Source organism: Xiphophorus hellerii, chromosome 17 (genome assembly GCF_003331165.1).
Source record: "Xiphophorus hellerii strain 12219 chromosome 17, Xiphophorus_hellerii-4.1, whole genome shotgun sequence".
Classification (NCBI taxonomy): domain Eukaryota; kingdom Metazoa; phylum Chordata; class Actinopteri; order Cyprinodontiformes; family Poeciliidae; genus Xiphophorus; species Xiphophorus hellerii.
Window position 1 is genome coordinate 18,024,831 of NC_045688.1, and position 17,627 is coordinate 18,042,457.

At 36.8% G+C, this 17,627-nt stretch overlaps 3 protein-coding genes across 3 annotated transcripts in view; all 3 read right to left on the reverse strand.

The window, feature by feature from the left end:
• The window catches only part of plxnc1 (plexin C1), a 42,542-nt gene extending 29,632 nt beyond the window's left edge, over positions 1-12,910 (reverse strand). The window contains exon 1 of the mRNA XM_032589529.1: positions 11,897-12,910. Within this exon, the coding sequence (XP_032445420.1) occupies positions 11,897-12,895 (999 nt within the window). The 5' untranslated portion in view covers positions 12,896-12,910. The remainder of the gene's footprint in view (positions 1-11,896) is intronic.
• On the reverse strand, positions 517-7,126 carry LOC116736814 (plexin-C1-like). Its single transcript, XM_032589604.1, has 9 exons — positions 6,644-7,126; positions 6,454-6,501; positions 6,189-6,322; positions 4,397-4,576; positions 3,924-4,035; positions 3,238-3,414; positions 2,994-3,158; positions 2,204-2,303; positions 517-2,024 (listed from the first exon to the last, which is right to left on the reverse strand). Exons 1-9 carry the CDS (start codon positions 6,683-6,685, stop codon positions 1,972-1,974), a joined length of 1,011 nt encoding a protein of 336 aa, XP_032445495.1. The 5' UTR covers positions 6,686-7,126; the 3' UTR covers positions 517-1,971.
• LOC116736822 (plexin-C1-like) lies at positions 7,246-10,895 on the reverse strand. The gene is made up of 5 exons (XM_032589617.1): positions 10,778-10,895; positions 8,363-8,497; positions 8,170-8,270; positions 7,990-8,095; positions 7,246-7,903 (listed from the first exon to the last, which is right to left on the reverse strand). Exons 1-5 carry the CDS (start codon positions 10,853-10,855, stop codon positions 7,697-7,699), a joined length of 627 nt encoding a protein of 208 aa, XP_032445508.1. The 5' UTR covers positions 10,856-10,895; the 3' UTR covers positions 7,246-7,696.
• Positions 12,911-17,627: the final 4,717 nt, after the last annotated feature.

A 17,627-nucleotide genomic window follows, 5' to 3' on the forward strand; every position in this document is an offset into this window, starting at 1 on the left:
TAGACAATAAGAACATTATTTATCAAGTCCTGTGTTAAATTTAAACTGTTGATTTGCAAATAAGTTGACAAAGTTGTTCATGAGATACATACAATAATATGATTTTTCTTCTGTCCACCACATTTCTGTAAACATTTGACTTTTTTTTTACCTATTTGTTTGGCTGCTATCTTTCTTCACGTGAATGATCAGTTTCAGAATTATGCCAAAATAATTACATCTTGGTAATATGGTGTGAATCAAAAGGTCAGTTTCAGGCAGAGCTAAAACAATTCTTTGACAATCTAGTGCAAATTAATTGGACAGATATTTGCGATTAAAATTGTGATATAATAGAGGTTGCACCACAAGATGGCGTTGCTGAACAGGGTTATATTTTATTTCCTGCACTGGCCTGCCTATAAAATTATGTAAGCCAATTCAATAAACATTAAGTCATATTAGGAAAGAAAAAGAAAAAAGATCCCCACTCTAGGGTTACTCTGTGAGTAACAGATCCAGACATGGTAACATGTCCACCATATTTAATTACTTTTATTGAATTGATCAGTTTCATCAAATAATAAAGCCAGTATTGACATTTGAACATTTTCCTATTGTAAAGAAGACTGACATTAAAGGCAGATTAAAGGCATTAACGTTTAATTACCAACTCTGTTAATTTAAAAAAATGACCAGCAGTAATGGAGTGGAGCAACAGGAGAAGAATCACAAGTCTTTGTGATTTACACTATTCTTCATCAAGGAAAACTAAAAAAAAAAAAAAAAAAATGTTGAAAATTTATACTATTTGCCAGGCAAGTTTATTTTTATCCCATTATTCATTATTTTCCCATCCATCCATTAGCCAACATGCTTGTCTTTGCAGGTCAGCGGTGCTAGTGCCCATCTCCAGCGATACACCCTGGACAGGTCACCAATACCACGGTTCATACACAAGGTGAATTTAAAGTACTTTTCGGTATTTAAAAAAAGAGCAGTACTTAAGATTAACTGGAATAAAAATATGTGGTACAATAAATGCTTAATTGTAAGAATTATATGGAAAAAAAATCCATACAAAAATATATTTTTAAGAAAACGAACAGCTAATATAAGATTAAAAATACCAAAATAAAACCAAAAGATTTTTTACCACTTCTGTCAATGTTTACAGTCCTGACTAGTCTAATCCTATAATGCACTTTAAAAATATATAATCTTTCCAAGCATTGGGCCAGTGCAGTAATTTAATAACTCAGATGTCACATGATCCGGTTTCCTGTTGTTGGTCAGGACTGTGGCAGCAGCATTCTGGATGTGCTGCAGCTATATGTGAATCTTCACAGACATTAAAATAATTCATAATAAAAATTAAAACACTCACCAGTTTTTCCTCTATGTATTGGACAGGAAATCCCTAACACTAGCAATTATTTTTAAGTTGGGCAATTTAGTAAAAAGTGTTTAAAATAAACCTAACTACATAGGCACACATAGATTTCTAGTATTCTTTATTTTAATTCTCATAATGTATAATTGAGTGTTGATCTCTAACCTCATATTTTTATGACCCAAAACAATGACAACTTTGTTTTCTTCATCAAACTGGAGGAGGTTCTGGTCCATCCACTCATCGAAATCAACACGCTGACTAAAAGGGACAGTGGTCATGTGCTGACAGTAATGTATAGTTGTGTCAGTTGTCATGGTAACACAAATGATAATATATGACTTTCTGGAGGTTGTCTTTGTATTTTTATAGCGAGTGCTTTCAGTGACTTTTCTTAAGGCAATTCAACAGCTCCTAGGTGTTCTGTTCAGCCATTTAGTTCACTTATGGTTCAGGGTGGATACATTTGGACGACACAGAAGGATGTTAGAAAAATACTGCAACGTTTAAAAATGTAAAGACAAAGCAAAGATCACGATGTACACGTTTAGAATCCTTGGGCTGTACTTGTTCTCAGTGATCCTCTGGCTGAGAAACGATCAGTAATCAGAACTTTCTTGTCTCTTTTGCCACTGACAGAAAACCACCAGCACTGAAAGAAAATCAGGTTTTAATTGGAACCATAGAACTTTTGTCTCTGGGATAAAGACAAAAGCATCTTGGTCTTTACCCCACTCTGACTATTTGATTTATGAAATTTACATTGAAAAAAAAACTGTAAATAGAAAAATATATTCTGGTATAGCTATTAAGCTCATTTAGAAAACTTACCAGTAAGAATAGAGCATTTGAGAAGAAAATGTAGAATCAGAAGGCCCACATGTAATGAAGTCAGAGTCTGCATCCACACAGTTGTGTCACCATATTTAATCTGGAGTCAAATTTAAAACAGCATTAGAACATTTTTGTGAGTGATATATTGAGGTAAACTTCAGACAGTAACTATGAAAAGATGAGAATACATGACATATTTGTGTAGTTTACTGTAAGACACATTTGCTTGGTTCAAACCAGTAAGAACATTCTTGCAAGAAAAGAATAAAAAAGTTTTTTTTTCTATTATGTGGTAAAAGTCTGCATCTAGTATGTTTTGAATTCACTGATTAACTCTCTTGCTTTAACCCTTGTTGTAAGAGGCACTTTAAAGATTTAGTCAAAATTATCAAAAACAATCTATTACAGAGATTAATTTCAAAATTTCCCAATTTACAAGTTTATGTTTGTGCAAAAGTGGTATTGGATTTTAAAATGGCAGCTATTCATTCCTCGGTGGTTATATTAGCAGAACTGTTGGCTTTATGCACTTAAACATCGGGCTGTTATAGATCTTTTAGGCATTTGTCAAATCAGCTGGGATTTTTCAGAGAGAATGTTTGGGAGTTGCTTGTGTCCTCCCCGTCTTTCAGCCTTTGCTCCTCTGTTCAAACCCGGTCAGCCCAGCAGGGTGAGCAACAGAAAATCATAATCCCAAAAAATAACTGAACAAGCATAAAACACACAACCACACCAACAAAGTGCAACTAAACTGTTAAATTACAACCAAATACTAAAAATAACTTACCTTTATAGCCCTGAAGTTAGTATTGTTAACTCCTTGGATGTCACAGATAAAGGAGTCTGTCTTGTTATGGTTTTCTTTGACTTTGACACAGGGATGTTGTTTTTCACCCTCAATGCCCCACACCAACAACTCTGCTGCTGTCATCTCCAGTTTATCTGAACTTTTCTGAAATGAAACAGAAACAAACTGTAACCTTTGAGAAACTCAAAGTCACTTGTTGGGTCATTTTTTTGAAAATACTTACGTGAATAACAACACGGGCATCATTTCTCAGCCTCTCTGTAGTGAAGCCGGTAAACTCCGGATCAGGATAGTACGTTAGTTTGACCAAACAGGCCACTGTTTGATTGGCTACTTTCATAAAAACGGTGCTGCAGCAAATCTGACTGCTTTCTGCTGTAGGCGTATCATAGGTGAGAGTCTGCAAATTATTTTAAAATTGTTCGGTCAAAGAAATTTTATGTTAAAACATTTACAATAGTCAGACAACATGTCATGTAACGTTGTATCTTTTCAGCCACAAACCGTTCATCCTCCCATCCTTCAAGTAAATTTAAAATCTCTTCTGGTGTGCCCCAAGGCTCAGTGTTAAGGCCCCTTATATTCATTATTTAACCGTTCAACATAAACAGATATGTGAATATGTATTTCTTATTCCAGAAAGACAATACTTTTACCGTTATGCACAGGATACTCAATTCTATAGCCCCAAAACATTTTCACCCATTCACCTCTGACCATTTGTAACTAAGTTTTAATCATGCTTCACCTCCACTTTAGTAGTAGCAGCATTCACCTCATTTGTGAATGCAGTTTATTTTCACTTCTGTTTTTTATTATAGCAGTTGTTTTATATCATTTGTAATTTGATCTTGGATTCAAAATGGTGCCTTTAAAAATATATTCACCACAGACAGTTTGCAGAAATACCTCCTGACTGCTGCTGTTCCTGGGAAGCAACACTTGATGCTGGGCGTGGCTCTGCATCAGCCCATCCACAAACTCCAGGTGTGTCCCAATGAGTTTGACCTTCCTCTTCCCACTGCAGGGCATGTAGTGGCAGTCAGATTAGAGGACGTTTGATATACAGAGAAGGTTTTCTTTACTCATCATTCTACTAACACTCCCTCATAAAATGTTAAGTCTCACTGTATTCAGGTGCTCATAGGAAATGCTATGTGCTTACAAACAGCCAACTGAATAAACACAGACGTGCTTCAGAGTGTTCAAAGGCAAATTAAACATGAACAGAACATTAAGCATCACAAACCATATTCTACTGCTCTGTGGCAAAAATCAAATCACTTTACACTAGAGTACCCTTAATTAGACAATTAATTAATTAGACAATTAAGGGTTTCCATCTGTAGCTGATGGAAACTTTTGCAGGAATGCTCAAATACCTCCTCCAGCTGCTCCGAGGTACTATGTCAGTGCAGACTGGGGACGACTGATAGGAGATTATAGTGTTTCCGTGGCAACTACCATCAGGCAGAAGAACACACATTTTGACCACTCTTCTAGTTTCAGTGGTGGGGATGTGAAAGGTCAAACTGACACCAGTGTTGTTCCACACAGGAGATCTGTTCAGAAAAATTAGGAAAACACACAGAAAGCAAGATAGTAAGAGTTAAACTGAAACAAGAAGATATAAGAACACTGAAAGGCTGACAGAGAAACTTCCTATTTGTTCACATTTTTAAGGAAATTTACGACAGCAGCTGTAGCCTTCAATTTGCTTATATTTTTCTATTCAGAATCTGTAGGAAAGCCTTCCTCTGTAAGAAAATAGGTTTTCTCGTTCCACCTTTTCAGGTCATCCTTTCTGCCCATAATTTATGCATATTTTTTTACACCTTGCAATTATGGAGTGAGGGTTGAAATCGACCCATTGACGTGAAACGTCTGATCCACCTTGTGAGGTAGTTATAAGAACGATGAGCTGTAAGTTCTGGAAGCAGAACTGGAAGCTCCACATTCCAGTCAGATGTAAAAAAACATCCCATTTACTTGGCATGTCGTAAATGTTAGAAGTGCCTACTGCGTAGGATTTTAAACATAGATTGTCTTTTTGGTGGTTGTCAAGGAACAGCATCATAAGGAAATGGGTGCAGTTATTGTGGTGAATGTGAATGAGCCGACTGGAGAGTTTCTCAAACAAAAGCTAAAGCAAGTTGTATTTTTAGTTTGCCACCTCAGCTGTTTTAGTCATTTCTTTCCATTTACATAAATATCTTTCTGTCCATTTGTTAATTGTCAATATATTCCTTTTTTATGTTAGACATTTGAATTTTGACTGAACTTTAGAAACAGAATGTGCCAACAGAAACCTTTGTACATTTCATTTATATAAATGGTAAATGATCAAACTGACTATAAATGGTGTCAAACAGATGATGTTGTAGATTTAGGAGGGTTTAAGAAAAAGAAGGTTGGAACACCAAGCATAGTAAATTTTGGGGGATTCTATCGTTTTGATTGATCTAAATCAATAAAAATTAGAGTTGCTGTCAAAGTTTTCAGCAAAATGTTTTTATTTGTGCATAGAAGGTTGGCAGCAAATTAAAAGTTGCTGCCAATGAAGTGGATCAGAGTGCATCTGCAGTTTATAAGTGTTTATGTGGTGGGCCAGACGGTTTCTATAGGGTCACATGCATGACGCTTGCTGATTGAACCTTCAAAATGTTCATCCTTGCTGAGTGTCAAAACTTCCTGTTCACTCTTATATGAAGCCTCTCCTCTGTTTAGTGTTGGCTTTTCATTCTTGACACTTAAGCTTCTGTTTCACAGCTTTCAGGCCACTTGCACAGATGAGTTGTTTTATGTGCCTGAGAATGATGTTTGGTTTGAAACTCTTTGGGCTCTTGTGCTTGTAGAAAAAGTGCACTATGTATGTACAGTATCTGTTTGCAAATGTTTTCAGTATAACAATGTAGGAGGGTCGGAAAAACGTTTATCTAAGCAGTCAATACTAGGCAAAACATAAATATTTCTGAACTACTGTTTGGTTATGGGTCTGTGACTTGTGTACCCCTCATCTCACCAGTTCACTGCTGGATCAGGAGCGCCAACTATGGTAAGGTTAAGGTCACTAGACTGGCTGTGAAAACAAATGTTCTTCTGGCAAATTATTTCCTCCATCAGTTTACATAAGATACATTCTGACTGGCCGTAGTTTTCCGTTGAGTGACTCACTCCTGAGGACTACAGTCCATGTGCGTCGAGATTCTCACTCCGATCACGTCGCTCAGGTGCTGACCCGACAGCAAAGCGTGGTTTTTCCCATATACAGACACAACACTAGGTGTAACGGAGATGACATCTGGTAACTGACAGGGAAACAAAAGATATTTAGCATTCATCCGTTATGCTTATTTGATGACATTACTGAATTAGATTGAGAAACCTGGTTTAGGATGAGTGTTAAGAAAAATGTACATTAATACTAATTCAGACTCACAGAAATTTTCCTCCCAGCTTCCATCTCCAGGCAAACATCCTTCTGGGTCTGCACAGAAGATTTTGAAATAAATAAACAATGTTGTTCTGGACAGGTTACTACTGATTTGTATAAGACTTAATATGATGGTCATGACAGTAAGCATTAACATTAAGAAATCTATATTTGAGAAATGCAGGTTGATTTTTACATTGTGAGTAAGTTCACTGGCCCAGGAACAGCTGTTCTTCATCCATTGGCACCCAGAGCTGATGCACTGTCGGCACCTGAAGAGAAAAACAAATGAAACTGGCTTTCAGCTCAGCTTTTGGAAAACATTAACACCACAAACTTGTTGAAACAGATTATGTTAAATGCAAGAGCAGAGACATTCTCCCTGAGGAAACGCTGGATGAGCTACAGGTGCATCATTCAAAACATGAACATCCCACCCACATCCTAACGGCCTCCAACCAAACACAGACATTCGACCAAACATTCTCTTTCTCAGGCCGAATTTAAAGTCGCCAACAAACCCAACATCCACTGTCCACTGCTGGAGGACAGTGGAAAACTCAGGGAAAACCTGCTGATGCAAGGAGAAGACAAGCAAACGTCTCGTTTGAGATGAGACTTGCACCAACAGCCTTCTTGTCATTATTTAAAAGCAACAACAACAAAACAACCCAAACCCACAAGTTTAGTTTTTTGAGTATATAAATGAACTTACAGAGGAGAACTTGGTTGTCCATGAATACTTGAACAGTTGATTAGTTTTCTTTGCTCTGTCAGCTCAGTTCTCCCAATGCCGATCTTTATGGTGACATCCAGAACTGTGAATTACGACAGTTTTACAAAACTTCCTTTAAGAAAGCAATAATTCACTTTTTTTTATTTTTTAGCAAAGAATATATAAATTTGGGTAGCGTAATTGAAATACTGTGTTGAAAATGGCAACCGTTTTGAATCTGTTTTCTTGAGACAAAGGAACCTTTAAAGTTGCAGAGAACACATTAAGATATGATCATTTTAACAGATTTTACTGAAACAGGAAAAAACATAAATCTGAAACTTTCAAATTGTTAAAATGTCCTGTCATAGAACTGAAAAACAGAGGATGACTTTTCAAACTTCAAACCTGTTTTCTGCCATATTACATTTAAAAAGACAGAAACAGAAAATGTTATTTTACAGATTATCACATTGTTTCTGTCTTTAGTTTTTACTTTACTAGAAAGAATTGACCTTTATATATTCTAAACGATCAGGTTATTACATTACTTTGATCAGTTAACAAAAGCTGATTACCATCAGTAAGCAGAGTGTCGATAAGGATGCATGTGCATTGAGGGAACTGTGCTGAAAGCCCCTGTTGCCTACAAATCTGACTAGAATTTGAGGAGAATTCACAGGTGAAGTTAGACTGAACCTTCTGCTGCACAGTCAGGTGGGTCTGAATCAATACTTTGACCTGAGAAAACAGGAATACAGAAGAATAACATCATCTAAAAGAAAACTGAAATGTAACTGAATTCAGTCAGTGTGTTGGAAACAAACCATTCCACTGGAAACCTTCACAACTCGGTGGGAAATCATTTCCTGTTGAGCCTCATCAGGGATGGACAACCACTCTGAATCTGTGCAGTAGTCCTCAAATGTACAGCTGAAAAAGTTCAAATGAAGTGTTAGAAAGTTCAGAAGTGTGTGAAGGATTCAGCGGCACGAGAAGCTCCTGACCTGTCTTCAGAGACACACCACACACAGAGGGGATCCTGTGCCGACAGACAAGCCCTCACATTTCTGTGAGTGCTACACCTCGACACTGGAACACGCTCAATCTGGAACAAAAACACACTTAACATCCGAAAACGCAGTACGGGCGCGTTTCATGAAAAATAAATGAGAAAAAATAAATAAATAAAACACTAACCTTGTTTTTGAGCTGCAAATACACATGGTTCTGATCCACTTGATCCAGATGGATTTTGGGAAACACTTTGCGTTTTTCACTCTCTCTGTAGAGAATCTCTGGACAGGTGGGCTTAAAGTTCCTGTCTACAGCAAGCTGACGACAATATAGATCATAGTTACAGTATTTATGGGAAAAATATGCACTGAACTTGTCAAAGTTATATTTCAGCAAAAATAGTTTCCATAGACAATGTTGTACCACATGGATCAATACTTGATAACACCCTTTTCTCCGTTTATATTAATGTAGCAAATTCAACCTGGAGAGACTCACACAGGACTGGTTCCAATTATAATGTCTTACTGACATAAAATGAATTAAGGTTTTGGCGCTCTGACTCCAGCAGAATACGTGGGTGCTGTGAATTTAGATAAGCTTGTGATCAGGATTTGAGATGTCTCCTCCCCCGCCCAAGGCCAGGACACTGGTGGTGGAGGTTGAGTTTGGTTGGTGAGCAGATGGGAGCCATGGATGGAGGTCCATATAAATGGAGGCTTGTTCGATGATTGGCTGTGACGAGGTGTCGTCCATTGCTGTTTGGCTGTGGTAGATGTGCGTGACGCTGCGATTGGATGATGCAGGTGAGGCTGAAGAGTCTTTCAGTTCGAATTTACGCCTAGGCCTCATTTCTGTTGTTGATTCATATTATTCACCTTTATGCCAATGACACGATTCTCTACTCTGTTGGCCCATCTCTCAAGTTGAGTTTAGCAACAACTTCTGCTTGGTTTTAGTAAAATCCAACAGGATATTTCCAGATTGCATCTTCGGTTAAATACTCCCAAGTCAGTGTTTCTCAATTACATTCTGTTATGCTCCCTCCTAGGGATGATACATTTTTTTCTACATGCCCCCCCAATTGAAATACTATTGCGAATCTGATAATATATAATGATTTATCTATACAAACCACTCTCCATTCTATGACCTGATTAACAAAACAGCTAAATAACATGAGTTATAAAAATGCTTCATATATCAAACATGACTTTGCAATTTAACACCAGTTTGTCTGTAAATAATATGAACTCTGTATGTATTTTATGCACATGATCTGAAAGTCCACCTGTTATGTGTGTTTTTCATGTTGGAAATTTCTAAGAATATTTACAACAACAAAAAAGAATATACAGTACTCCCAAGTAAATTTACTTGTTGTGGCAGTAATGAAGACATTTAAATTCAAGTTTCTGACAAAGTTGTTCCAGTCACATTCATTCTGAAAATGCACCATCACATTGTCCTCTAAATCGTATTTTTGTCCTACCCAAGAGGAAAGCATCCATTAGTTCCAAGCAACATTAGAATTGTGTCTGCGCACATAATAATGTATGCATTTCTCATTTAAATATTGCAAAAATTACTTGAAATATTGCACACTTATTTTTCTAGGTGACACGTTTTTCTAAAACCTGTAAAATAATGCTGTTCGTTAGCCATAGTTGGTGGTACTCAATAGTCGTCAGCGGTTTACAAAGCCATACATACAAGCTGTTCTAGCACATTGAAGCTGGCTTTAAACAGAATCTACAAAAAAAGGAGAAGTGTTCAGATACTAAAACAGACACTAATAGCAACTGGCTGCTTGTTTCCCTCTAAACTGATCTAGAAATGACATCAAACCCAGACTCAAATGGAAAACTGTCACTACGTCATGCTTGTACATTTCAAACTATTATTAGCAATACTAGCTAGCAACAGTTATTTCAAATATGTTGATACATCAAAGTGTCAGTATTTACTGAGATGGTTCATGTTGTGCAGCACCAGTCTCTGTAAATATGGTTAGAATCCTAAAATCTGGAGTTTCTGTTATTTGTTCTTTAAAACATGTTTTGTTTCATTACCTGAAATATATAAAAAATGTGATCTGCAAGTATTTTAAACATTACGCAATTAGATATTGCACAAATTCTAATATCAAAATAATTATAATGAAACTTCGGTTTCAGAATGCAGGATTAAAAAGCTCTGAGGAATAAAACCTGCTATCAGAGCTGAAAACAAAAACATCTTTTAATAAAAATGTTTTTATACTTATCAGGTATCATTCTGTTAACCAATGTATAACCCCTGGTATTTTTTTTTAGATGTAATGTAATTCTTCTCCAGTAGAACAATGGAGAAGAACGGGTGGTGGACATCCTGTCACGTTAGAAGCATCTTGCATTTAAGACTCTCACACCTTTCATCAAAATGTGTCCAAACTCCAAAGCCTGTTTAGTCAGGCTGCTGTGTGTAGAGTTAGATTTTTTTTAGTAGGTGGGGAAAGAGAATCACAACATACTCATTTTAATGGCAGAAACTCATTTCCACTGAAACAAATCCTCCCGTCTCCAGCAGTACGGCAGCATTCAGTATTTTTCTACACACCTTCATAAGCAATCCGTCTGCTGTTCCAATGAAGAACACCATCCAGGCCTTCTGCTTCGTTGCCAACACAGAGGTCATGTCATCGTGTTTCAGAAGAACAACCTTTGGTTTTAGAGTCTTTGACTGAGAAACAGAAACAGTGATTAACTCTAAAGTCTATGAAATCTTCCTACAGAGAAGAGTTGAAAACATTTGGTTTAAAAAAACTGATTTATTGAAGGGTGAATAGCCCATGATCCTGCAGAGTATCAATGATCATACGGTCATGTGTTAGATGATGTAGCGTTTTTAATGGTTCGGGTTGAGGCCACAGGAGTATTTGAGTGAACATACTTTTTTATAAAGACAACAGAAACCATCGTAGCAAAACAGTTCAATTATGAAAAACTTTGTTGACGTAATGAATACTGTCCACAGAAAGCTCAAATGCAGTTAGAAAAAAAAAAAGCACTGTTATTGCTCAGAATCGATGTGTAGGGATAAAAAAAGCTAAAATGCCACCAGGAGCTTTTCTGGTGAACAAAGAGAAAAATGTCCTCACTTTATTGATGTCCATTTCATGGAGTAATATAGTAAAATGAACTGCATTCATCTCATGCCTTTTAGACAACATGATCAACAGTGAAACAAAAATTATTATAATGTAATTTTATAGCAGATAAGAGCTTTACCATGTGTCTCTGGCAATGAAATGTCACAAAGGACTCAATTATCTTCGAGCTCAACTGGTGTTTATTCCTATACATTAAATAATAAATGTGAAGTTTCATTACAAGTTACTAACAAAGGAAATGTGTCTTTGCTAATCTGGTAAAAAATATTAGAATATTATTAAACATAATTGGACAAAAATAAACTTTGTGACTAATAAATGCCAACCTTTGAGACATCAGAACCACAGCAAGAAACCTTTGGTCTCACACCTTCTAAGCTAATCAAATGGAAATTTTAATGCAGAATGCTTTTAGATTGGACATCTAACATTCTTGTTACATTTTACCAATTCAATAATTTATTTGTCACAAAGGGAAATTTAATAGAACGTCCAAGATAACATATTCAACTGAACATAAAATGACTAAACTTATTTCCTTTATATTTATATTCACAGTAACTTACCCAGGAATTTGTAATTTTTGATGTGTAAAAAAAGTCTGGATCTCTATTCTTCTCCCTGCTGAGATCAGGACTGACGTCAAACAGCAGCAGCTCAGTGTTGCTTTCTCCTCCGTCCACACTGAACACTCCACTCCACAGGACCTGCTGTCCACCTGGGACAACCGAGGAGGCCAGCAGTCTGCTGCCTCCAGAGGAACTGAGAGTTGCTCCATGAAGAGACTCCAGAGTCTGAGTTTTACTGGTTTCAGCCTGAAGCCAGATCAGACGGACTTTGTTGGTTTCACCTCCTGATGCCACGTTGGAGAACAGATACACTGTAGAGTTGATCTGGAATCCATCCACGAACTCTACATCAGCTTCTGTTTGGATCCCAGGTTTAACACCTGATCGACCAGACCAGGAAAATATTTCCCCAGGCTGTTTATGATCGGTGTTTTGAAGGTTGATTGTCTTTAAATCAGCACTACACTCTGTCTTGTCTCTCGGGTTCTTTATCGCTGTCAGAATGTAAGTCTCAGTCTGACCTGAATCCTCCTTCACATCCACCAGAAAGCTGACAGACCCACTGCTGCTCCTCTGAGGTCCCACCTGGATGAATTCACTGTAAACCAGCTTAGAGATGTTCTTCAGGTCCAGAATCTCACAATAGCCACAGTAATTGTTGGTCACACCGCAGCTGACTACTGTATCATTCCTAGCAAATGGAATTAAAATGTTGACACTAAACCTTGCATTTAACAAATCTGTTTCTGAGATTCGATGAAACTCCACATCACCCATCCCATTGTCGTTCTTTAAGATCCCTGTCTGGGTCATGCTGTGCAGCAGAGTCAGGTCATGGCTCAGCTGGTACAGCTTCTCCTCTGCAGCGATGTAAACAGAGTTGGTGGCCACTGAGACCTGCTGAATGTTTCCCTCAAAACTGAAACTTCCATCTTCCTTGTGACTCCAAGCAGGTTCCACCCAGACAGCACAAAGCAGACCAAGTAGCAGGATCATGTTGCACCAAAGGATGCAGCTCTGACTGAGAAACCGACACACTGCAGCACACTGATCTGTGGGTCTCCACAGACATGAGAGCTAAAGCTCGAGGTGCTAAATGCGGGAGGAACTGAGCCCACAAAGCAGAACAACAAATTTAAATTCATGGTTGTTCTTGCATAGCCTATAAATATTGGAGTATAAATACAGATTTATATCACAATGTTTTTTTTATTTGTTACACATGGCAACTCAATGTGCATTTCTTTTAGCTCAAGGCATACTTTCAGAAATAGAGAATATATCCTTGATGTGTTGTATTTATATTTGCGTTAATTTTGTCTTTGTCTTAATTTGGGTTCACAACTGTGACAATGTGCGATGTATCTCAGCTTTTGTCAAGAAATGGCAGATATTAAATTACTTTTGATTAAATGCTAATTATATCAGCAAACATACAGCATCACTTTCCAGCTATAGCAACAGTGCCATCTAGTGTTAAACCTCGGAAGTTAATTTTGTTGGCTAAAATAAAAATAAAATAAAATAAAAACGGTAAAATTTACAATTTATCCCAACTGGATTCGGTTCTCAATTGTTTTCTTGTAACATGTTAATACACAATGTCTAAAACTCTTTTAAATGTTTTTAAATTCTCTTTTACAGGGATATTAATTATTTATCCTGAGAAAAATATGCTTTCATTTTTTGTATTTTACGTAACCGACCTTGTAAGCTAGGCTACTAGGCTATGTTGTCTCACCAAACTTAAATAGAAGAGAGAAAAAAAGAAAAAACCCTTGGAACAGTAACAATGTATACCAGGTTACTTACGTACGAATTCAGCAAACCCGTATTAGTGTATAGCTCTTTTTTTTATCTGTCACATGAAGAGAATTGCCTTATTAGGAAGTTCTTTTTACATTAGGCTAACTCTCAGCAGCCTTTGATCTTCTTATGACGCAGTTTTTATTTTCTTGCCCGAGCTAACCTAGCATACATATTCGGAACGTCAATCTGACATCTGAGAAAATATAGGCTGCTTCAGACTTCTCCTCCAAACGTTTTCTACAATAAATTCTAGAATATTTATGTACTAAAAATATTGGGGAACCCTTCAAGCCATTCAATTCAGGGATATGTTTCCGGTTAGCAAGGATTTCAGTTTGCTGAGACTAACTAGCAAAGTAAAATATATTAATAAAAATGAAAATTTACAAAACCACACGCAGCGGGCCGGCGGGAGAGCAGAAGAATCCAGCAAGAATGACAGGAAGGAAGCTTGATGGCTAACAAGAGGCAGGTGGTTGATTGGAAGGAGGGTGAGATAAGGCAAACAAGCACTGAGGACATAAACAATAAACCAAGGAAAGAAAGCTAACTCTGGGAAACTAAAGTCAAAGACACAACAAACAGAGCTCGAGATTAAACGAAGAAACAAAATTCAGAAGAATCAACATGTATGACAAGACCTTGTAAGCAATAAGCAATAATGAAGACAGTAACAAAGTTAACACAAAGAGGCTGCGGCCTTCATATGGGGGAATTTTACTGCCATAAGTCAAGAGCACAATTCCCCATACCTTCACTTTAATCAAAGGAACTGAGAAATGTTCTCCAAAAAAGACCTCAATGTCTGAGTTGGTTTGTATTTAGAGCAGCAGCGCCACCTTATGTCTTCATCTTTTGTTGAATTTCCATCTTCTTCAATATTTAGTGTCGGTTGGCAAACAACAAAAAATTGTGCCTTACCTCCACCAACTGGTTTGGAGAGTGGACCAGAATGTCACTCAAGAATTAAATTCTGTTGAATAACTGCGTTAACCTAAGATAACAATATCATCTCATACATTTTACTTTTCAAATTATTTCTAAATAAATCAACTAAATTTAATTTAACTTGAAATCTATTTAATGTTTGAATCAACTCTTGTCTTTCTTCCACATACTTTTGACAGAATAACATAACAACAACTCCACAATTGTCACATTTACCATTGCAATGTTTCCCTAAAATAAAAAGAGTGCTATTTAGTTCAGTGTGCCCAAATCTAATAGTCTAATAATTGTCTCTTCTCTCCTTGGCCTCCCTGTTCTTCTCTTTTCTCCAGTCTTCTTTTGGATTCTATAAAACCAACGTCCCTTTCTTTCTGTCTCCCATTGCTTTTGCCACTTTTTCTTTCATTTTCTGCTTACTTAACATTTTCATTTCTGTTCTACTAAAATTAACAAATAAATCCACTGATGAGTTTCCAGCAGCCTCCTTTGCAACTCTATCTGCTGTTTGGTTTCCATAGTGAGCTGGCACCCATAAAACGTTAATTATGAAACCCATCATATGTATTTTGTATAACATTTGTTGAATTTCTATTAAAATATCTGGCCTGCTTTCTGAATGGCTAAATTTTAAACAGATTAATGATGAGCTGGAATCTGAAAGAATTATTGATCTCAGTGGTCTCTATTTGATACATTTTTAGAAGCATCTGAGAAAATGTGAACATACTTGTAATAATTACTTTTATAGTTCTGTACCACGTGTGAATTTAAAATTAGTCCCTTATTCCAATTTCTCATTTTCAACAAAGTAAAATCTACTGTTGTATCTGCAATCGTCTAAGTTTGTATTACTGCTTATGGAACTGTTTGACTTACACTGATCAGTGGTTTACAAAGCTATACATACAAGCTGTTCTAGCACATTGACGCTGGCTTTAAACAGAATCTAAAAAAAAAAAGGAGAAGTGTTCAGATACTAAAACAGACACTAATAGCAACTGGCTGCTTGTTTCCCTCTAAAGTGATCTAGAAATGACATCAAACCCAGACTCAAATGGAAAACTGTCACTAAGTCATGAAGCTTGTACATTTCAAACTATTATTAGCAATACTAGCTAGCAACAGTTATTTCAAATATGTTGATACATCAAAGTGTCAGTATTTACTGAGATGGTTCATGTTGTGCAGCACCAGTCTCTGTAAATATGGTTAGAATCCTAAAATCTGGAGTTTCTGTTATTTGTTATTAAGGAAGAATAATTTAACATTAATTTTGGACAAAAATTTAGCCTCTTCTTCCTTAGAGTCCCGGAATCTCTGGCAGGCGGGCTGCGGCTGGAGGAAGTGAAACCACGACACTGCGCGTTGACGTCACAGATCACAGAGTTTAATTCATAAGAGCAATCGACAACAAAGCTGCAGAGATACAGAAATATATTCATTACCTGTAACAGGAGAAATAGAAAAAGAAACACAAAGAAACAAGGGGGGCAAAGACGCGTCTTTGGAGAAAGCTTATTATGCCAAAAAGCAAAACAGTGGTAGCATTCTGAATTTTTAACGTTTACATGAAGTTTTATACTGAGTGGGCGTTTCTTCAATTTAATATATTCAACTAAGGCGTTCCGCTCTTTAACCAATTAGAAACTCCCGTAGGAACTACAGGAAACTTGAGAAGTCTCCCAATTTACAACGAAGTTCCAAAGGCGTCTGGTTTCTATCGAGAGACAAAGGCGGACCAGTTAATCTTGGACGATACCAGGTACGAATGTCCCCGGCGCCGAGAGTCTTAAGATAAGATTTCGCAGACACCCATAAATCTGACGTCTCTTCCATTATCTCTCCTAACGTTCTCGAAGAGACTTGCATCTGGTAATTTTCAAAAAATGTTATCTTTGCAAACCCCAGTTTTGCTTTTGCACATTCAGCCCCCCAAAAGATTAAGTTCTGCCAAAATAATACATAAAATCCACAGGACAAAATAAAGTATAATTCCTGAGCCATTTTCTAATAGTAAAAAAACATTTTCATTCAAACAATTTCCATTTGCTTCTAATATCGTCACAGATAATACAGTTTTCAAATACATTCCTCCTTTAATAGTTTTTAAATGAGATAATACAATCTTCAGTAAACATGGTATTAATACTTAGAAGTTAAATGTTACGGGGTTTCAATCTTCTATTTTGCATTAGTTTTACACCTTCGCAGATGCTGGCCTCCAGCAGTTCTCCCCAACTGCCTGCAAGAATGTTAATTTATGTTTCTGTGTTCTGGCCGGGCTGCAAGCGGCCCTCATTTAGTGATCTGCATTCTAACCCCTGTCTGTCCGGTTCAAAACAAGAGTATCAAACCTACCCTTTTACACATGCGTAAAATTAACTGCATTAAGCACCAAAATCAATAATTTTCCTCGACATTGTTCTTTAAAACATGTTTTGTTTCATTACCTGAAATATATAAAAAATGTGATCTGCAAGTATTTTAAACATTATGCAATTAGATATTGCACAAATTCTAATATCAAAATAATTATAATGAAACTTCGGTTTCAGAATGCAGGATTAAAAAGCTCTGAGGAATGAAACCTACCCAGCTCTGTGATACTCAGGCTTTTTGGTTTCAGAACAGGAAATATTAATTAGGTAACTCAATTCTGAGTCAAGTTACCCCTGAGTTAAGAGTGGGCACAAGTATAGAAGGAACCCTCATCAACAGAGCGCAGATAACGTGATTCACCATGGCAACGGATTCTATTAAACCAACGTCCCTTTCTTTCTGTCTCCCATTGCTTTTGCCATTTTTCTTTCATTTTCTGCTTACTTAACATTTTTATTTCTGTTCTACTACAATTAACAAATAAATCCACTGATGAGTTTCCAGCAGCCTCCTTTGCAACTCTATCTGCTGTTTGGTTTCCTTCAACTCCATAGTGAGCTGGCACCCATAAAACGTTAATTATGAAACCCAT